This window comes from Mchenga conophoros, linkage group LG17, assembly GCF_057382185.1.
Source record: "Mchenga conophoros isolate Kocher_MC1m ecotype Shallow Benthic linkage group LG17, M_conophoros_male_GT1.1, whole genome shotgun sequence".
NCBI classification, from domain to species: domain Eukaryota; kingdom Metazoa; phylum Chordata; class Actinopteri; order Cichliformes; family Cichlidae; genus Mchenga; species Mchenga conophoros.
The window spans coordinates 12,412,472-12,435,268 of NC_140542.1; the positions used below are offsets into that span (position 1 = coordinate 12,412,472).

At 40.3% G+C, this 22,797-nt stretch overlaps 1 protein-coding gene across 1 annotated transcript; it reads left to right on the plus strand.

Moving 5' to 3' along the window:
• Positions 1–9,417: 9,417 nt before the first annotated feature.
• Positions 9,418–22,700, plus strand: rgs5a (regulator of G protein signaling 5a). Its single transcript, XM_085251725.1, has 5 exons — positions 9,418–9,572; positions 10,205–10,318; positions 11,971–12,032; positions 18,091–18,257; positions 19,745–22,700. The coding sequence occupies exons 1-5, from the start codon at positions 9,529–9,531 to the stop codon at positions 19,907–19,909; spliced, it is 552 nt and encodes a 183-aa protein (XP_085107851.1). The 5' UTR covers positions 9,418–9,528; the 3' UTR covers positions 19,910–22,700.
• Positions 22,701–22,797: the final 97 nt, after the last annotated feature.

Here is a 22,797-nt window from a genome sequence, read left to right on the forward strand (position 1 = left end):
CCGAACTTTGTTGCAAGAACTTGGGGCCCTGAGCCCAACAGCTGGCTGCCGAAAAACTACAGAGTTCCTTCCCCCTGGTGATGTCATCAGCCGGGTTTTCTGATGATGTGACATACCTCCACTGATGAGAACTGGTGAGCTCCTGGATTTCCCGACAAAGACCTTGTACGGGCAGGAATCTGACTGCAACCAACTCAGCACAGTAGTAGAGTCAGTCCACAAGATGGTATTCTGCAGTGGTAGGGTAAGCTCAGTTTGAAGAGTCTTGGCAAGCTGCGCTCCAGTGAGAGCAGCACTGAGCTCGAGACGAGGCATGGACAATCTCTTCCGAGGAGCGACTCGGGATCTGGCCAATAGGAATGAATATGTCCATGGCAATCTGTGGTCCTCAGATAAGCTACAGATCCATACGCTTTCTTGGATGCATCACAGAACACGTGCAGCTCAAAGGTGCAACTCTATCTGTAGCAGGTGGCACATAATACCTCGGTAAGGTAATGTTCTGCAGGTACGGTAGCTCCTTTTCCCATTCTGCCCAGGTGGCACGAAGGACACCGGTGATAGGTTCATCCCAGCCCATCTCCTTTTGCCACATCGATTGTACAAGAATCTTCCCTCTAGTGGTATAGGGAATGATAAACCCTAGAGGGTCATACTGGCTGGCAAGCACCTTGTACACATTGCGAAGAGTTGGTGTTGCGTAGGAGACTGGGCGATGCTTGTACCCCAAGGTATCGGTGGGGCAATGCCAACGTAACCCAAGCATCAACTCTTGTGGATCACATTGGTTAAAGGTCAGCCAGAGCTCAAAGCTGTCAGAACGGGCAGCAGTAGGCAGGTGGGACACCACCTCTGGCACATTACTAGCCCACTGCCGTATCTCAAATCCTCCCCTGGCCATTAGCTGTCTCATTTGGTCCAGTAGCTGTTTAGCTTGGCAGGGAGTCGGAAGAAACTGGAGACAATTGTCCACACAAAAAGCTTGTGTGGACGGGCTCATACACATCTTCATTCCCCTCACGGTGGTCTTGCACATGCCGCTGTAAAGCGTAAGTGGCACAGCAGGGGCTGCAGATCATACCAAATGGTAACACTCGCCATTCATACACATCAGGTGGGCACTCCTGTTGTCCATCCCTCCAAAGAAAGCAAAGCAGAGGCTAATCTTCGGGAAGCAGGCGCACCTGATGAAACATGGCCTTTATGTCACCGCTTATGTCCACAGCATGCTGGCGGAATCGGATTAACATGCCAAGGAGTGAGGGGCTAAGCGTGGGGCCTGGCAGCAGGAGGTCATTAAGGGCAGGTTGCTGGTACAGGAAGGAGCAGTTGAAGACTAGGTGGGCTTTGTTGTTGCGATGCACAAGATGGTGTGGAATGTACCAGGATTCAGTGGAACCATGCACCTCCTCCAGAGTCAACTTTACCACATAGACCGCCTTCTCCAGTTTTTTTGATCTCCTCGTTGTATGTCTGTGCTCTGCTGGGGTCCTTGCATAGCCGACGCTCATTGGCCCTCAGAAGAGCCATGACAGCTTCTTGAGGTGCCTTCACCTGAGGAAATTCCGTGTGACGAAGCAAGGGAGTAGCATATCGGTGGACTCCCTCTACCTGTACTCGGACTGTCCTTGATTCAAGAATGTCGATTGCCTGCTGGTCCTCCTTTGACCTGGTGACCTCCTTTTCATTCCTAAACGGGAGGACGTCAAGCTGCCACAGCCTTTGAACATCTTTGGAGAGCTCTGATGTCTGTGGGATGAATGACGAGTGCAAGCATGCCCGTCCAGCCGCTGGATGTGGAAGACTCTTGGCAGGTCCCTGCAGCGCCCAGCCCAGCTCCGTGCAGACTGCTACTGGCCCTTCAGGTGGTCCACAAATCACCGGGCATACCGGAGTGATAAGGTGCGGGTGATCTGATCCAATCAGGATCAGTCTTTGTAGGTGACTGTACTTCCTTTTGAGTGTTTCCACTGGGCAAGATTGCTCCGCCGGAGCCAGTTGTTCTGCTGTGAATGCATTTAGTATTTGATGCCTCACCTTCGGCTTAGCTTTAGTGGACACCTCCAATGATATGCTTCCCCCATGCAGCTGCAGGACATCCTGTCTGATGGTTCGGAGGGCCAGAGCCTCGTCTGCCGGGGGCTAGGCCAAGGGACTTCACAGCAGCAGGCAATATTATAGTTCTCTCTGAACCGTCATCCAGCACAGCATAGGTGTCCATGGTTTTCTTCCCATTGTGGAGTTGAACTCTTATCACCTTCAACATCACTCTCCCAGAGTGACTGGGATGGTCAACATAGATGACACTGGATGCTGTGCACATGGTCAGGATACTGGGGTTCTGCTCTTTAGCCTTGGCGAGGCCATGTAATACAAGGAGGTGTTGCTCACCACAGGTGCTGCAGGGTTTCTTGAGCGTGCAGTTGTCAGCAGAATGGTTCCGGCCACACCTCCAACATTTATTCTTATCTCTGATCCAGTCCACAACCGCACCAAATCCAGCCGGGAGAACTCATTACATCCACTCAAGTAATGCTCTGTCCCTTCACAGAAAGGGCAGTAAGGCTTGAAACGTTCTCTTTTCTTCTGCATCACAACAGCCTTTGGACCTGGATGGGCCACAGCAGGTGGTTTGGTGGCTGTGGTTTCAGGTCCATAATAAACAGAGGCCAACTTGGGTTTGTGTTTTGTTTCCCAGTGCCTACTGACTTTCCCCTCCAACCAGGGCTTCTCTGAGGCATACAGCTCCGTGGCTCGTGGGGAGACATGCATTGCTTGGGTCTTGCACTCCAACCACTCGGCTAGATCGTAGAGGGTATAAGTGCGTTTTGATCCAGGCTGCAGGATCCCTCGGTTAAGGCAGTACTCCGCAAAGTTATCCCGATAACTCAGAGGGAGTTTGGTGAGTAATCGTCTACGTGGGATCCACAGTGGAGTTCACTCTCTGCCACCCCGTCTATCATGGTAAGCATGATCTGTATTGGGCTGTATTTGTATAGCGCTTTAGCATCCTCACTGGACTGGCAACTGACAGGGAAAAAGCTTCAAAGGCTTGTGAGTCACCTGGTTTTATGTGTGGTGTGCACAGGATGGCGCTGAGTTCACTCTGCACCAGTTGTCTTAGCTGACCGTAGGTCTGCTCAAGAGCCCTCATTGCACTAGTATATGGAGTTCGGTCATGGATGTAGCGTTTAGCCACTTGGAATGCACTTGGGAACTTCAAGTGATCTAGCAAGATCTGATACTTATAATCCTCAGACAAGTGCTTGTGAGGCCCAAGAACACTATCCAGTCCTTTCTTCAGTAAGACAAAGTCACTCTCCTTCCCAGAACTGAAAACAGTGAGCTTGGGCTTAGGGAGGCCATAGGAGGATGCAATCACCATTTCCAACATACTGGGTTCTGAACTCGCGTGGTTTGCTGCTGGGGGCATACCTGGCTGAGGTCTAAGCTCCTGTGCAGATAGCACAGGTTGGAATTAAGCATATCGAGCCTGTTGAGGCAGAGGGCAAAGTTGTGGGATCCAGGGCTGGAAACCCCGAGTGAAGCCCTCCTTTGCAGTAGAAGGTTGCATAGTGGCCAGCTGAGCCACTAAGGGAGATGGGTGGCCCAACGTGTGCAGTGGAAGTGCAGGGACTGGGGCTAAAGGAGCTGACATCACACAGACGGGCTCTGTAATTCTCTCCCCCTCCTGAATCGATTTGGGCTCCCTGTCTGTAGGATTTGGTGTGGGGACAGCTGAAGCCATTGGTTCCACCTCCATTAATGTCCCCTTTGGCACTGGAGAGGTGAGCTGCGGGGTTGCGGGACTCTGCTACAGTCACTTGCAGAGATCGCATCTGATGCAGGATATTAATCAGACAATCCTCCATTTTTCGCCATCTTATCTCTTCCACATCCGGCCTCCTTGTGTAGTGGGAGTCTGATGGTGCCATCATAACCTCCTCTGTTAGACTGGGTGACAGCCTTGGCCCATGGGTATGGTAGGACAACCTATAGTCCACCAGATGTCCAGGGATTCGATCCTGCTAGGACGGGGACTTCGTGCATCATCCTGATCTCTGGAGGCAGCCATGTCATTTAGGTGCAGCATATCCGGCTCGAAGGACCACTTTGTACAGAATGGTGTACGTCAGTTAATGCTGGGTGGTGCTGCAATAGTAACTATCCTCGGTCGGAAGGAGAGGCTGACATCCAGGGATTAGATTACCACAGGTGGAGTTTATTGGCGATCAGATGGATGGTACAGGGAGGTATGGCATACAGTAGGAGGATGTGGAGGGATGATATGGTGTGGTTTCTATGATTAAGAACAGGGTATACATTAAAACATGAATACAGATTAAAGATTAAGGATTAAGGAAACTGGCAACAAATTCCTCCACTACAAATCAGTCTGATACCACTTCTTACAGTGTTCACATTTACTGGGCTGCCATAGCTATCACTAACTAGCACATATGCTAACGGTAACTAAAACCAATACACACAAGTAGCAGGGTAAACATCTTAAGCATGGAACATTAACTCTCGTTTATGTGACACACACCATCCCCAACAAATACAGGATGGGCTATTTGCTTCCCTTCCCAGTAGCTCTCTCCTCAATCGTTAGCCCAGGAACGAACGAAGACCATCTACCTCAGAAGTCCCATGAATCCCATCACTGCCCAGAGGCTGCTGGGTAATGTAGTTCACACTAACACAGGCTTTCCTACACAGTAATTAAAATTTTTTGCCTCACCATAACCTCTTAAAGTTCAGAGCAAATATGCAGCTTAAAGTGCTCAAAAACTAAACAAAAAACTGAGAAAATGACAACAAACAGCTCTGTGCCAGGTTATGCTATGTTTTTGGTATTTTAATAAAAACACCTATACCAGGGGTCAGCAACCTTTCACATCCAAAGAGCCATTTGGACCCGGTTTCCATGCAAACAAAAACACTGGGAGCCGCAAATACTTTTTGACATCTAAAATGAAGATAACACTATATATATTGTTTTTTACCTTATGCTTTGTGTGAACAACTAAGGTGTGTTGCTTATGAAATCCTTGAAGTGCTAATGAGAAAATTACATTTTATTTATGTAATTAACACATTTTGAACTCTTAAAGAAATATAGCAAAAGGAAAGACACCCAGCTGAACTAAAATGATCCATGTAGCAAACAAAAACTGTTGTGAGCCGCCACCCTTATATCGCCTTTGGGCTTTTGGAGCCTTGACCTGACTTTTAAAAAATAATTGGAAAAAAAGCACTATGCTGCTAAAAGATGAAAAATAGATATTTGCAAAATTCTGCCTAAATATGTATTTTACCTGGTTAATGTGTGTGGCGAGGGGTGTTCTGCAGCGCCGCTGCAGGGGAGGCGGACGCACCTGAGCGGCACCCGCAATCACGCCTCACCGCCTTAACGTCTGTGCTATCTATGCTGTTGTGTTGGTATGTGTCGGGCTGTGAGCTGAAAAGCTACAGCCGGCTGTATGCGTACAGCAACTGTGTGTGAAAAGTGGTCAATGCAAACAGCGTCGGGTCTGCCGTGGTATGTTTACAATGGAACTTCTACTCCTGAACCTCTGCGCACAGCGTCTGCAAATCGGGGCTGTACGAAGTCACTTTCATCTTTACGCAGGACTGTAAGGTGCCATCTGTGAGGCGTGAGCGGTGTTTGTTTTTAACATAGTTCACGGAGGAGAATAGCTGCTGACATGATGTGGATCCGAAGGTCTATAATTGGCCTATCTGGGGTTGAAAGTCTCGATAAATGCACGGCGTTTCGGCGGGTACACCGGCTTCCGCGAGTGTGACGCTTATTTTGAGCAATGAAAAAATAATAGAATATAATTGTATTTTTATATTTCAATATCACAATAAGCTTCCAATTTAGAACTACAAGTTAAAAAAGAACTAACATAAATAAATTACACTTCAGCTAAATACTTCTAATTTATTTTCCCAAACCACGCGGAGCCGCACTATAAGGACTAAAGAGCCGCATTCGGCTCCGGAGCCGCAGGTTGCCGACCCCTATACCAAGACAGACTGATATTTCAGTTTAACAAGTGCTGCATAATTTACCATCCTCCTTTGTTTGGCCTACAGCACTGGCTGTACAGAAGTCTACGCCTTCTGACAACATTGTTGTAGCAACATGATGATTTCTTTTTAAGGCTACAGAATGCAAATCATGGTCCAGAGGGCACCTCGGGCTCATTTGAGAAATCCCTACCTCTCTTTTTTCAGCAGTCTCAATGTTCTTAGGAAAATGGCTGTTTATTTATTTGTTATTAGTGTTAAACTGTGTGAAACTAGAAATTTTCCAGGGCTGTTCTGGCTCATATATTTAGATTTTCATCTCATGGGGTTCATCACCATAGCAAATTTTGAGCTCTGTTTACTTTCAGTGTTCTTTACTGCAGAAAAAATCAAATACCAAAGTAAGAAAAGTAAACTGAAGCAATTCAGTGAGTCACATGTATGTTAAAAACTAAGTATAAGTATTCAAGTCTTGATCGTTGTTGGGGGAAAGGTTTGTTGCAGTTAGCTTTGAGAGCTAACAGTGAACTGTCTTCCTCCTTTCCAAAGCAGGTCAGTGCATATGTATTCAGTTACGTGTATGCTCAGTGGTACAAATTAACTTATAGCGCACATGTCGCACGTATTACACTCATGTCACGTTTCAGAAAGAGATTTAAATTTGGCTCTAAAGGGGCCCAAGGCAGTGACTTAAATGCACGCACAAAAGAGTAATGACACTAAGGTTAATAAAGTTGGTACAATAACCTGCTCATGATGAGATTTTAAAATCAGAAGCCTCATAATTGCTTTCTAATAACTTCTGCTGCCGATTAGAATCTTGATCAGCATCAAAACTTTGAGAGAATTCGGATTGGTCGGCTCTATCTTTGTAATGAATTGGTCGTATAACATGTCCGGCCTTTATAACACTGGCAAGCAGCATGTGAATGAAGAAATTCATCACTATTTTTCTCAATTAAATGTAGGTGGCTTACATTGTCAATGAAAAACTTGTGACCACATCATGCTTTAGTCATTCAACAGAATTTTCTTCTTTGGACCTTGGGCAGTACATTCAATATAATGCTCAATAAGTGCTGTAACAGCTGAAAACTAATTTTCAAGACAGATAGATGCATTTATTTGACAGCAATCAAGAGTACATATACTCATGCAGTTTTTCCAATCATGCCAAAAAAAAAAAAAGAGAAAATAGATTTCAAAGTTAAAAAATTTTCAGTCTGCTGTGTTTACCATATACAGAGATGTTAAAAAGCAGTATTTACAAGAATGTATTTTGTCCCTGAAGTTACTAAAAGGAATGGTGCATTTACTCACTGATATTCTGAAAATAATCTTAAGCTTGCAATTGTTCAAACAGTAAAACAGATGTAGAACGACATTTTAGAAGCTGCAAAATCTTTTGGGATGAATCAGACTGAATCGATGAATGCGTCATGGTTGAAGGACATTTAAGGACGCTCAATGTGTGAATTAACACTTAACCCTGAAGTTGTCATCGCACCATATTGTGTGACTCAGTGGAATGTACAAGATTAGAGAAAACTGTCACCGTCTCCCAGTCCAATGCAGCCTTGTGAAAATAACATTTACAGCTAAATTGATTTTGAGGAAAACAATAATTATGACCAAGTTATACTTAGTGTATAAAAAAAGACGGATGGCATACTTACCTTTAAGTAAACCCCACTAACCTTTCTAACCTTAACTTAAGTGCCTATTTTTCAAAACTGCATGTATTTCTGCAGTGAATCTGCAGAGAGTGAGCACATGTGGCACTGTGAGCATTTATTCTTATATATTTATAAATAATCAGAGGAATATTCAGCCAGAAAACTGGCTACTGCATTTGCATTATGTGCAAGTCAGATACAGGATTTTTTAGTGGTCATAATTTCTTTCAGAGAAGCATTATCTCTGATCAAATTTCTGGTCAAATCTGGTTAAAGCTGAGTTCATACTTCTGCAGAAAGCAGCACAGCATCTGCCAAAGTACGGGTGTCTTCGAGCCAGGATGTAAATCTTGCTCTCAAGTGAGAGAGTTGATTGCTATGTACATGAGTCATGCATTTCAGCCACCATGTCTACTCTGATGCAGATAATTAATGAGGCGCAGCTTAACCCAGGCAGCAAATAGATGTACATTGCCCAGTAAATGTAACTGGGTAAACAATTTATTGCCGTTATGTATATATGCAATTTTTAGGAGACGCAGTTGGTCGGTTGTAATTTAGACAGCACAGTCAGTTGTGTGACATAAAACAACAATAAACAAAATGAGCAAATGATCTGTAATTAAAAATGTTGAGTCGCAGGGTAAGCTATAATATGGAGCAGTGGGGACAGAACTACCATACTAGAAGTTAGAATTACAGACTTTGGAACTTGGAATATGTCAGTCAAAAGATGAAAATTGATGAAGGCTCTCTTTTAGCTTCTTCAATTTAGAGTTTCTGGTGACAGCAAGTCAAGCCTACAAAAGTCCCAGATTGGGGTTTCAGATATCCATATAAATGGCTTTAAACTATTAATACTCAATAAATTGAAAAGTTCAATTTGGTTAAAAATAACAACAGTTTTGCAGATTTTTGTTTGTAATCAAAATTAGCCCAATAGCCCGACATGAATCAAAAAATACCTTTATAACTAATGTGTACATTTGCCTTTTTTCTTTCTTCTTTGCTCAGTACATTGGGCGGGGAAAAGCCAAATAAAGTGACTTTTTAAAAAAAAAGTCTATGTATACACAGCTGACTCAATTAACTGGAAAAAAACAAGTTAAACATTAGCTCATACTTAGCATCAAACTTCAGTCGCAGTTAAGTTATACATTATAGTTTTATAGTTTTAAACAATAGCATAGTGTATTATTGTGGGGGTTTTTCAAACATAAAGCACCTTGAGCAGACTGTTATTGTGATTTGTGATATACAAAAAGAACTCAATTGAACTGTAAACACATTCACTCTTAGCCACGCTCATGTGTCAGATTAAAAGAAATGTGTAAAATGGTAAAAAAATAAAAACATCCTGTAAATAGGATCAGAAAACAAATTGGTACTAACAAATATAACAGGAACTATAAATACAAAATCCAGAAGAACTGTTTTCAAATGCATCACTGCAAATAAAATAAACACACTGACAAGATGGGAACCACACCGTGATTAGCACCTTCAGATCCCTGTTACATAAACTTTAAATCAGTGAAATCTAATGTTCCTTTCTGTATCTGGACCAGTTAATTAAAACCTCAAAGCAAAGAGCCATTCACATCTGAAAACCCACCCTTCCTCAGCCAGGCTACCCGTGCAGTACACATTCCAGTCTGATTGGCTTAGCTGTTGGCCCGCAGCCCAAAAGGCGTCTGTATAAAACTCCCTATGTGCTGAAAGGCAGAGTCAGAAAGGAAAAGGAACCCTGGAGTGACTGTGGGTTAACAGGAAAACTGAATTTGTTCTTTACTGCAATTGAAAGCACTGGAAAATGTGCAAAGGATTAGCCGCTTTACCCCAAACCTGCCTCGAAAGGTGAGTACTGAATCATTGCTTACATCTTAATAGTGTGTTGCTGTGATGTGGTTTGGAGCCCGCAAAGTTTGACTAAGCTTTGTAACCTGTTTGTGGGAGTTCTGTGCCATTAAAGTTAACAGTATGCACTGGAAAGCACTTTAAAGCAAAAAGAAGTTCACTTTATGAGTTTTTACTTTTGTGGTCTATTTTCTGCCTCCTATAAATTATTTTTAAACAGGCTTTTTGACACAGAGAATAATGTACATGACTTGTTTTAAAGCTTTTATTGTTTTACAGATGAATAGTGTATTGCTTAAGCATTCAAACACTGAAGGAGGTCAGGCATGTTGCTTAATGAGAGAAAGAGAAAAAAAAGTGTGGTAAATACTAAAATAAAAACAAGACCTGGATTTTAGGTTTTGTTCCTGACTTATTTTTTTTTAACAGTTTTAGCAGCTTTATTTCTGAAGCTGTGTTACACTGATTGTTAAAGCAGATTTTTACTTGTGAGTGTAATGTCAGTGTCCTGTTCAAATATACTACTCTGGTTAGAGGATGACACTTATCACAGTGTCACAATTTGATAAGCATCTGGACCGGACTGTTAGATGTTAACGCGTTGTTGTCCCGTTCTTCTTTCTGTCATTCAGGGCTAAGGAGATCAAGTCGAAATTAGGAGTCTTACTGCAGAAGCCGGAAAATGCCATCGACCTCATCATCCCCTACCCTGAGAAGACTGAAAAGAAACCGGAGAAGCTCCAGAAGTGAGTGTTTTTCCCTCCGAGGGCTGAATGTCTGTGATGTGGGTAGTATTTTCCTGATTATCTGTTAACCAGATAATTGATGGTAAAGCGGGAGAACAGAGCCCCAAGCAGGTACAAGATGTGGAGATCAAGTGAAACCTCCCCAGACATTGAGTGGGCTCAGACGTTGGGAGTGTGACGGTACAAAGCTTGAGATTTCAAATGCATTGCCTTGAACAGACTGTGGTAGTGGAAAAATATGTATGAGATGCTAAATTATGCCGGTTTTTTGTGTTTATTTGTCTTCTGTTACTGTACACCTAGACTTTTGGTGTTGTAAGGGAAACTTTTGCCTTTAATGTTTGTTTTTAACATAATGGAAAATGTTTTAAATAAATTGTAGCATAACTAGACTAGAAAGACCTTGACTTGTGTCAGTAAAAGCATGATGATTTTTTTTTTTTTTTACCACCTAAAAACCAGCCACAGTGTAGCTTTGAGGAAGGTTTATGTGGCTGTGGCAGAAGCTTTATTTGGGTTTATTTATTATAAATTTGTCTTGCAGCTCCTTTGACCTTTTTGTTTAGTTTGGCTGACAGCAGTCGCAGCAGCTCTCCTGCCTGAGCTGTCAGAACTCCATTTTTTTTCTTATATCATCGAGAAAATCGAATTTATGTTTCGTTATTCCGTAAGCTTTGGTTTGAATTCTTATTATTTATTCTTAACCCTCATTTTTTCTGAAGCACACTTTTTTTCCTTTGTTTTTTTTTAAAGATACAGATTGGGTGTCACTCACTAGCTATTCCAACTATTTTTCCCCCATAAAAAAAAGCAGGCTGCTTTGGAAATGCTCCCTAAAAAGGTGACTGGAAGGCAGCATTGTTTCACAATCTGACTTCTTTGTCCAATTTCTTTAATAAAAGTCCACTTTGAATGAGTTTAAAGTTGGAGCTCAGTGGAAATGACGGGGAAAGATTCAGACATAGACGGTCTATTTTTCCTCTGCAGAAATGTGAAATCTTATAGTGCAAACTCAGTTCAAAAGCTTTCATCTGGCTTTTTTCAGACAAGGACAATACAGTACAATACAATGTGTTTGAATATTTATAGCCTGTTTTCTGAAGCTGTCTGGCAACAGTTCATCAGAGGTTTACTTGGTGTCTGTTGACAGTCATTTTTATTTTCCCCAACCATTTTCAAAGGAAAACAAGGCAAACACTAAAGAATTAAAGAAGCATTTTTTTTTAGGTCTGAGCCTTAATTATTGTGATTATTAACACCTGTGTTGATCAACAACGATCTACGTCTAACCGGCTGCTTTAAAAAAAGAGTCTGAGTGAGATTTCTCAAGTCAAGGATTGTTTTGGGTTGGATCAGCACTCATGTACAAAGGTGTCTGTACAGTTATTCAGTGAGAAGGCTGAAATGTTTCCTGATTATTAATAAATACATACATTTTACCTTTACTGCCACTTAGCAGTCTCTGCATTGTGCAGGAAGCAGTTTTGTACCATAAGTTTACCTTAATAACTGTTTTTTTGCAGTTTAAATTGTAAGCTTCAAGCACTAACAACATGGCAGCTAAAGACCGTAAAGAAAGCCTTCTTAGCTCCTGAGGTAAGTTTTACACTGTTTTTCCTCCTGACTGAAAAGAGGTGTTTTTGTGCACACAGGCCTGCTCCTGAAGAGGCTTCTCAATGGCGTGAGAGTCTGGACCGGGTCCTGAACAACAGCTGTAAGTCAACCCTCTCTATTTCTCACACTTACACTTTCTTAACCAGAAAGCTCAAGCTGAACGTTTTGTTGCGTTTCTTGTTGTTGCCTATTTTTTGTAAAAGGCTGAGTTTTATTTTTTTATGTGACATCTGTGGCTCGAGAAGTTGGAGTGGATTGGAAGGTCTCCTCCAGTACACATGTTCAAGTAGTGCCCCTGACGTCTCCTTATAAATGTGTGTGTGGCAGATAGAAAGGGTGTTAAGTAAAGCACCGCATGAATAGGTGGATGTGGCTGTTACTAAAAAGTGTTTGGTCTCTAAAGTGTTTTTTCAAAAAAAAAAAAAGAAAGTTGTTGCTTCTTGATATTGGACCTCACACGTCTTTCAGTTTATGTAACAGCAAAGCCAGAAATGCACACCAACAATTCTGCTTTCTGAAATCCCAAAATTGAACATTTTCCAAGTAAAGTTACCCTTTTACGTGCACCACACAGTGAATTTGCTTTGTTGTACTCATAGAGAAGCCTGAAGAACATCATTATTTTCTTCTGTCCAAAGCTGTCATTTCCATTATGTAAGAGCTATCATTGTAGTTTAACTTTAATCAGTGTCAAAGGGTGAAAACATGCCTTCTTTGAGGTCTGGTGTCTGTCTGCAAGACAGTTTAAACAGAAACAGTACAGCTAGCAGGCTTTGGTTTCCATGACAGCAAACGTGTGTGCTTAAGACCTACATGTGGCCATGGTGTTTTAATTGGATAAGAGAGATGGTGACGATAAGGTTTTGATCTTTATCTCATCCAATATTATGTGCTCACTCTGCATGGGTTTACAGTACACTATGGGTAGCAGGAGCTTGGTGAAATATGAATTAAAAAAACCTTTATATAACATCTTTAAATCTTTAAAAAGGGGATAAAATGCATTTATCTAATGATATATCTATCCAAAAAAAACACATAATACACATAATGAAATAGTTTGCAGGGGACAGAGTTATATAAAGAGAGTTTTTGGCATAGATGCTGAAAAATGTAAGAAGAAGGGAAAGGAATATTTACAGTCACTATGCGCAGCAAACACTCAATTTCTGGCTCGGCTGTTTACCTCGCAAAGTGAACAGAAAGCCTGAGAGCCTGCAAGACTGATGATTAACTCTAATGGTTAGCGGTATTTAGTACTACGTGTAAACTCCCCAGCTAATAAGTCACTTAGGTGGCCCCTGCGCATTAAAACAAACCCTAGATACAGATGTTGCTGATACGTGAACAGAGAACCATTTCCTCTACCGAGCTCAGTGGAGTGGCAATGAACCTTTCTAAGTGGCTCCTTCAGCACCGTCTGGGGCAGAGAGATGTACGTTCCTCCAGTGTTTGTATGCTTGAATAAATGTGTATACCAGCCCAGGAAGGTTATGGGTGTTTTGGTTACATCTCTAGGGAGCAGTCTAAGTGATTCCAGCAGCACTGATTTATTGCACAGTTGCCGCAAACTGTCACACCGTGATTATTTATCTACATGATATTTTGCATTAACATTAGTCTTTATGGCTTTTCCTTGTTAAGTCCCCTGGGATTGTAAATGAATTATTTTCTCTCATGCACAGAGATACACTCTGCCCCCCACAACCCCACCACCAACGCCCTCGCACAACAGTCAATATTATGAAGAAAATACATAATGCATAACTACCTGTAAAAAAGGAAAAAAAGATTACACTTGACATAAAAAGGGTTTAATTGGTGGCATAGTATTTTGGTTTAAATTACAGTAATTTCATTTTTAGGGGTTTTGTTTTTAAACGTGTTGCTGAATAATTCACTTGCTATCAGCAAGAAGGTTCACTGGAGCTTAATAAAACTAATTTCATGAGTATCGAGTCAAAGGCAGATACACAAACACTAAACACGAGGCTGTGTTCTTTGGTCGCTGCAGCTCTCATTTACAAACTTGTGCCTGTGCATGTGCGCTTTGCTTTTTGTGTGCCCTTGTACTCGTTCCAAAAAAGACAAAAAAAGAAAAAGCAACAACTTGATTAGGACTCTGAGCTATTTTTAATCAAGCTAGCCATTTAGATTGAAGATAAAGGCCTGAGGCCGCAGCAGAAAGCTTATCATTTGCAGCATATGCCTGTATAGACAATGGGACCTTTTGCAGGCATTGTGTTGAGCTACAATGGCCTTCGGGGAAATGAGTGGCTGTTTTATCAAGCTTTAGTTTGGATAATTATTTTTTGATAACCAAAGTGCTTTTATATTTGTCCATAAATAATCAATTTGTTACTTTTTGACATTCCTGAAAGATAGTTGTCTAAATGTTTATAAAGTTGTGGGGGCTTTTTTTTAATTGTTTGTGGATTTTTTTTTTAAAGGTATGAGGTAAAGCCCCACTAAATAACATACACCATCCATCCGCTTTTAATCAGTAACAACAGAAATGCATTGTAATCTAGGCACAGTTTACATTAATTCTGTCAGCTTCTTAATCATGTAAAGTCCTATTTAGACATGGAATGTGTAACATTGGCAGTTTCATTTGTCAAATAAAGGCTTTTGAAACTGAGGTGTCTGCTATGTAATGCTTTAATTATGGTTTTAGTCAGGAGGGGAAAAACAGACGTATGACAAATGGAAAACAGGTAGCAGTTAGAAAAGTATAGGTGGACTGATATTTTTCTAAAAAAAAACAGCAACAGTGGTCAGTTATTGAGGGGTTGGTGGGGGGTGGTGGGGGGTTTAGGATTTAATTCATGAAAAATGCCTGACCTTTTCTAAAAGACGGCATGGTTGTCACCCTCTCCCTGGAGTGTGGTAACAGAAAGTAGAGGAGTAACCACAGACATTATACAAAAGACTGACATAGCCTCTGTGACATCACCCACTGCATTGAGAAAAACAGCCTTGAAGCACTGACTTAGTTTTATGTCACTGCCAGCTTTTTGCAGGGGGAGCCAGAAGTGTCCATATTTGGACAAGGGGGAGGTGTGCAAAGTTAGCACAAGCTGCATCCACAGACTTATGTGTCACATAACAATAATTTGGGAAAAATCATACAAAAGACACCAACATCACAAACATGGTTGAAAGGTCCAGTTCAGTGACTTGGGTGAGGAAGTAATCAGCAGACAGCTAGTCAGCACACACCTGTCACTTGGCATTAATATGCGAGCAGCAACAGGCTCTCAAGTATTAACAAGTCTTTTTAAGCCTTCATAAAATTTAGCCCAGCTCTGCAAAAGCAGTCTAGTGGGAAATTAGCCACAGAGACCAGAATCAGCTAAAAACGTGCTATTGTGAGCTTAAACATTTGGATCTCTGTCCTGCATTTGATTCCCCAAGTTTAGTGAAAATTAACAAAAAAACAGTCTTTCATACATAAAACCATGACTCTGGGACTCTGGCAATAGATCCTTTGGGCCTTGTGGGCTGAAGGTTGGGGCCTTTGTGGATCAGACTTATTTCAGTTAATATGCAGTGGGATTAGTCTTTGGAAAATCTAGAGGCTGAGTCAACACTCCTTTTGAACCATTTCTTGTGCTCATTGAGTTGTTCGGAAACAGTTTCTACTGTTTGACAAGGAGTGTTGTTCTGCAAGAGTAGAGTCTGTCATTACTGCCGACTGTGTCTGGGTTTGCACATGGATTTTAGCATTTTTAAATGAAAGAGCATTAAAGAGCTGATAAGTAGATCCTGTCACTTTAGAGAGGATGTGCTCTTAGAGACAACCTAAGTGGCTACATTTTTTAGCACGAAACATTGCTGCTTGGGAATGGAGGAGTTTCTCCTCTACAATCCAAATTATTAGCTTTTCCTAAGTCTTGGCTGCCATCCATAACAAACTTCAGGGCTCTAGACTAACTTTTTGCCATGGGCGTACCGGTACGCCTAACTTTAAAAAGTTAGGTGCACACAAATTTTATAATAATTTATATAATAATATGTGTTTTTCTGGATACACTGTGCTTTTTCAGCTTTCAAAGATTGATGACACCGTGTCAGAGCACTGGCTATGAATTTCAGAAGGATCAGGCCTTAACTTAAAAGAAAAGTTAGCAATAGTTCTTTTCCTATTACAGCTACATCCACTTCTGTCGTGCCTAGGCTGCTCACTAGGGCTGGGTATCATCACTGATTTCTATAATCCATTCGATTCCGGTTTTCAAAGTCCCGATTCGATTCAATTTAGCCTCAGACAGTCAGAAATATTATAATTCTGATCATTTATCAGTACTGACTTCATCAGAATTGTGAACATCACAGCAGATGCCTTTGTGTGAAAGTAACTGAGAATAAAACACAGAAAAACATGGAGCTGATTTTCCTGGTCTGGCTTTTTATAGCAGATAACCTTAAAAATATTCTACAATGTTCTGCATATAAAGTTTAAATTTCTTCAGTATTGAACAACAGAAAAAATAGCCTTTCTTGTCGGAGGTCATTCAAGTGAAAAAAAGAAAAAGAAAAGAAAAAGACAGCAGCCGACAGCGCTGTAAACAACGGTAGACTGGTGGGTAATAAGCGAATGAATAATACAGAAAACAGAGATTGGAGACGGGAAACTGTTCTTGAAGTACAGAGAGAGATAGAGAGAGAGCTAGCTGTGTATGAAGTGTGATTTTAATAGTCGTGGAAGCAAAACAGCAAAATTCATGACGACATTGATCAAATGTGAAGCGCAGTTTGCTGCTTCTTTTGCTGCTGGCTCAGTGAATTTTGGTTGGAGAGAGACAAAACCTGCAGCTCAGAATCAGCGCAAAAAAGACATAATCACAGCGCGGACCGGACGCATCAGAACCGCTAAGCTCCGACAGCGTGTCCGTCTACGGGCCGTCGGGTGAGAAAGCCGAGAAAGACAAAGTTGATTCTGATGCGTCGGGTCTGTGTTTACGTCTTTGTGTGGAATCCGTGTACCTGCTCTCATCTGCTGTTTGGTTGTTGTTGAAATGGTTTTGTGAGCTTTAATCTGAGAATCTGGCGTTTCTGGCAAAACACAGTTATATTTAAAAGTCGATTCAGGATTTAATTAATTGATATCGCTTTATTCAAGCTACTCACCTCCCACTGCCACCTGCACTTTCAACTGGACCACGGCCAATCAGAGAAGTCCCGCCCCTGACTATCTCTGATTGGTTTAGTCCACGATAGGGGCAAAATGTGTGTCTGTTGTTGACCACAGGGAAGGTTGCAGTTTTTTGGGGGGTTTTTTTGCTACCCGAACAGTTGGTCACACAGGTGCAACCAAATATTTTGTTTTTAGTCGCACCACTGAAAAATTTGGTCGCATTTGTGACCAAATTGGTCGCACTCTAGAGCCCTGCAAACTGAATAAAAACAGAAGTCTTTATTTTTTCATTGGACGCAAACAGTTTTCTCACAAGTTATATTAATGGTGGACTCAGAACAACCCATGTTGAGTTTTTTTCTTTGTTTTTGTTATCAGTGTTCCTTATCAATGTCACCATTGCTAGAATGACATTGGAGCTTTCTGTTCCTTTAATTTATTTATTTTTTGTTTGTTTGTTTTTTTACGTACAGTCATCAAATAAAAAGAAATGATACATTATAGCACATGTAAGTCCCTTTCTTTCTACATTGCTGTATGTAAGCTGTTCTCTAATTAGTCCCTTTTTGTAGACAAAAGCTGTTAATAAGCACAGTGGTTGATGATATAATACTGTGATTTGCAGAGATCCTTTTGTACTGTTCTGACATTTCACCTTAACAGCTGACTCCTCTGTATCGTTAGTAAATTGAAAGTCTCTTCATTAAGTGACAAACTTGGAACCCATTTCAAAATAAGATGCGTTTTGTATGGTGTTCATTTCCAGTTTTAACTTTGTAGTCTTTACGGGAATATGACATTACCCATATTCTTGAGCCATGTTTGAAGTGTAACGGATATACTCAAATCATGTTTAGTTTGACTTAGACTGTCACTGTAACTTAACTGAAGCTTACAATTGCCAACATATTTCCTCAGTGAAGTGCATACCAGGAGAGAGATTTTGATAACAACCTGTGAGTTTGTATCCTATAACATATCAGTTCATGACCTTCTCTGTCGTATCTCCCTCTATCAGATGGTCTGTCTGCCTTCCGTAGCTTCCTGCAGTCTGAGTTCAGTGATGAGAACATCGAGTTCTGGATGGCCTGTGAGGATTTCAAGAAGACCAAGAACCCAGCGAAGATGGCTGCCAAGGCAAAGAAGATCTACGAAGACTTTATCCAGTCTGAGGGACCCAGAGAGGTCAGGCACTCATGTCACTTCCCTATCCCTACTCTTTCATCAGCTCAGCCTCATAAAGATGATAGATAGTTAATCTTCAAATTAATCATACATTGCTTGTTTCACAAAGTGGAAACTGATGCTTGACCTCTTACTTTAACACTCTCCATACTCTAAGTATTTCATGTGTTCACAGTATGTTCCAGGTCAAACTGACCCAGGACAAGATTTCCATAATGACTGTCTATGCTGAATTCCAAAGCACAGATCTGTTTGGAATGTAAAAATAGTTTATCTGACATTATTAAATGACTCATTAATCCTGTATCCTAAGTTGAGAGTGAATTTGTTTTTGATTTCACAATGCCAAAGTACCATCGCTACAACCTTCAATTATTAATATAATTCATTACGTTAAATTATATCATTTTATATTAACATTATTTTATACTTAATAATGATATAGGCAGCATGGTGGAGTTAATAGTGCTATCCCAAAACAGCAAGAAGTTTCCTGGTTTTAAACTCGGCTGGGTCGTTTCTGTGTTTGTAACTTCTCCCCCGCCTGTGTGGGTTTTCTGTGCTCTGCCTGCCTTCCACAGTCCACAGGTTCACAGTTTCAAGACTGACTAAGAACATTGTTTGCCACAATTTGAGGCATACTGGTGGATCTAAATAGATACAGGTTAAATTTGACTCAGAACAGCCTTAATGTACAAATATTTGCAGCATTGGTACAACTGCATAACTTTTTTGCATATTTTAATCTTTGCGTGTTTGGGCCACTTAAGGAAAATCCATCAAACCAGGCTAAGAATGATTAAGTAACTAGTAATAATAAAAGAAAAGTTAAAAAACAAAAAGCAGGAGAATGACAACCAAAACACATAGCACCCTAGATTAGCAATCACTCCACAGAGAGCTGTATATAATATATATAAAATTGGTTAGAGGCAGAATTCAAATTGCATTATTTAGAAACAAAAGCATAATATTCATCAGCCTTCTATAACCAAACTTTTTAAAACTGAGAATCAATCCAGCATTTGGAACAGTGGTAATTCTTCTCTTTTGCAACAAAGAGAAAGAAGAATCATTTATCTGTTGCTTTTATCACCATTGGTACACTCCGTAACTAACATGGAGAAAACCATGACTGAGTCTTCCAAGTGAGTTTTGAGTGAACAAGTTTTAGAAATACTTGTTTTTATTTCATAAGATCTACCTTTTTGATCAGAATGACCTTATAAAATTAGAAATAACAAAGACTGTAGCCTCTGTGACATCACATTTAAGTGTAAAATTTCAGGTTATTGCCGTTACCGTCTTGGCAAACATATTTGCATGAGAGGTTAGACTAGATAGAAACAGATGCCTGCCTGTTAGTGCTAACATATTAAAATATTACTCGTATTTTCACCCGTATTTTATATCAACTTCTCTTATTTATCCTAGTTTTACTTGCTTCTGAGAGAATTTTGGTTTTTTGTCTTAAATCTCTCTAACAGGTCAATATTGACCACTTCACCAAGGATGTGACCCTGAGGAACTTGGTGGAGCTTTCCCCTTCAACCTTTGACCTGGCCCAGAAGAGGATCTATGCCCTCATGGAGAAAGACTCCTTTGGCCGTTTCCTCCGGTCTGAGCAGTACCAGGAGCTCCTGGTCAACTAAATTGAGTAGCTAGGGCAGGGGTGGGTAGGTGGGGAGATTTTAAACAGTAGCTAGATGGTTTGAAAAAAAGAAAACTAATGAAGAATTTCGATTAAATATTTATAATAAACTACTGTGTGTGTGTGTGTGCAAACTATAATCTGGAAGACTTTTGTTTTACAAAATCCAAATTGTGAATGTCATAGATATTACATTTCAAAATTACATTTTGAATTCAGCTAAAGTGAAAAAAATGCCTTTTGAAATAGCCCCACCTTTCCACCCACCCACCCCCGCACACACACGCACGTTCCTAAATTTGGACTCTTAAACTTGATGGTTTCCTAGCATGACCTCAAATGTAAATCAAAATTTCCTTTGAAAAAAGTACAGGGATGCACCAACACACACCAATATACACACTAAATCTATATCAAAACATGTAAAAGTAATCTCTATGGAAACCATACAAATCTTTAACTAGGTCAGAAAGTTAGTTCTTCAGTTTGGGATTTGAAAATCATTCTTTTGAAAAAATCCCTTATAAACATAACCTAACATATACTTACTACTTGCATCACAGTGTTGGAACTTTGTCAGACAGATTTATCATTATGTGTAAGCTGGGCCCCATTGTTTACCATGCACTTTTGACACATGGTGGTAGCATGAAAAAGTAAAAGAGATGGAGGAAGAAGATGAGAAGTTTATTGTCTCTGACCTGCTCCATTTGGTCTGAAAAACTAAGGCATTCCAAATCTATAAAGCTGAGTAACTGGAGAAAAATGAGTATTCCCCTACTGTAGTTGTACAAAGAAGTTGCTGGAGGTTGCTAACAGTCATTATTAAATCGATTGCTAAGGCCTAGTCACTAAAATCTAACCACACGCATTGGTATTGCTTTCCGTTGCTAAATGACATTAGTTGCAAAGAGCTATAAATTGCTGCACCAATAACCTCCTTCCATATCTTTGGTCAATAGTATATTGCTGCGGTTCCAACATGAATACATGCATGGCGCCGACTTGGCCTCAAACACTCACCAATTACTCATTATGCAGTTGTGAAACTCTGAACAGTGTGACCCATACCGGAAACATAGACTGTTTGCCTTGAAAGCAAAAGTGACAAGACACAGCTTTTACTTTGAAATGGAGTAGTGCCTGTTTCAAGTTTCCCTACCGCTCAGTGGTTACATAGTGAGTGTTTTCAAAAGAAAGAAAAACTGTAAACCAAGTCACAAGTTTAAGATAAGACGATGAAAAACATTTTGCAGTTTTGCTTTTATTAAAAAACCTCAAGATTCACCTTAAATGTACAACAATGTTAAATCATTTTAGAAGACATTAAAGTTTTATCCAGAAAGATGTGACTGTGATATGTGAAGTGTTTTGTGATTTCCCCCCCTTAAGACCTTATTGCATGGAAAGTAGAGCAAATGACTTTTTAAAAGGTAAAACAAAGGGAAATTAAAGTGGAACGGCAGTAAAACAGTTGGTTGTTTTGAATCAGTTGATTGCCTGAATAATTTGTAGCATGGACCAAATACTTTGTCTTTTTAATAAAAGAATATCTCACATAGTGGAGTACTATCAATGCATGACTAATATTTATCACATAACCTATTTTCTATTTTGGTTCTGGTCTGTTATCTCACCCTCACATAGATATAAAAATGTGGATTTTCACTACACCCAACCTTTTGGTTGTAATGTATCCTGTGTGAGCCATCCTTGAGGACAGTGCTGGCTAGTTGGCTAAGTGGTGGAGCTCCTTGTCTACCACTTAAGTGCAAGTTGCTAAGATGGGAAAATCAAGTAGGAGGGAATCTCATAAATAGAAGTGAACAGAACAGTGGTTTCATACAAAGAAAGATCTTTTTCCCATGTCACAACACCAAAGCTGTACTGTATGTATGCAAGCCAAGTCAATAAAAAGGTCCAGATCTGCTTTTAGTGTAAATTTACTTTTGAAAAACATGGGAAACTGATCTTGCATGTTTTCAGCACTAGACAATCCCTCAAGTGGCTAATGAGAATGATCTTATGATAAAGAATGGAGCACACAGTTAAATCCTAAAATCAAAGTGTAATGTTAGCAACATTTATAGCAGCATTACAAATTCAAAAATATATGCAATATCAGTTGATAAAGCCAACCTTATATGTACTTTCCTGTTTCAGACTACATTTTATACTTTCAATCACAAGTTATTTGTCACTCTTCTATCCTTAAGAGTATTCACCAACTTACACAAGACTATGCTACAATGAGATGTAATGTTGGATTTGGTGTTGGTGTGTAATGTTGAAGTGTCTATGATATATGCATTTAGTTAAATGTAGCAATCGTTGAGTGTGATGATATTTACTCTTGATTTATGTAATAACCAACAGAAATATAATTATATAATCAGCATTTATAAGTCCTTATTGTTCCCAAAAATTCAAATATATCACAAAAGAAAAAAGAAAAACTAAAAATTGTGCCGATCTGGACATCAGGCGTGATATATTTTCTACTTTTTCAGCTTATCTGAATTTCTAAATGTGTTATTATGAAATGCATCGGACCACCAAATTGACAAAGATTCCTTTCAGGTTTAAAGAGAAATGACAAGGATTCATGATGGCACAGATTAGCCAGTCTGGTGTCATAACCTGAAGAGTGAGAAGTCATCAATCAGCATCATAGAAAAAAATTAAACAAAATTAAAATCAATAAGGGCTTTAATGGTGCTGACAATGCATTATTGGATGTAGCTTGCATGTACGTTTTGGAGTCAATCACATAAAAATATATATGCACACAATTCCTGAAGATGTATTTATTTATACATGTAAATATCTAAACGTGTACAGATTTTCTGAACAGTGAAATCCATGATGCTCTGAATGGAGATAAGGCAA

Coding starts and splice junctions, on each gene's coding strand:
- rgs5a (XM_085251725.1), top strand. CDS start 9,529: ATGTGCAAAGGATTAGCCGCTTTACCCCAAACCTGCCTCGAAAG. Junction 12,033..18,090: donor CCGGGTCCTGAACAACAGCT/GTAAGTCAACCC, acceptor TCCCTCTATCAG/ATGGTCTGTCTGCCTTCCGT. Junction 18,258..19,744: donor AGTCTGAGGGACCCAGAGAG/GTCAGGCACTCA, acceptor TCTCTCTAACAG/GTCAATATTGACCACTTCAC.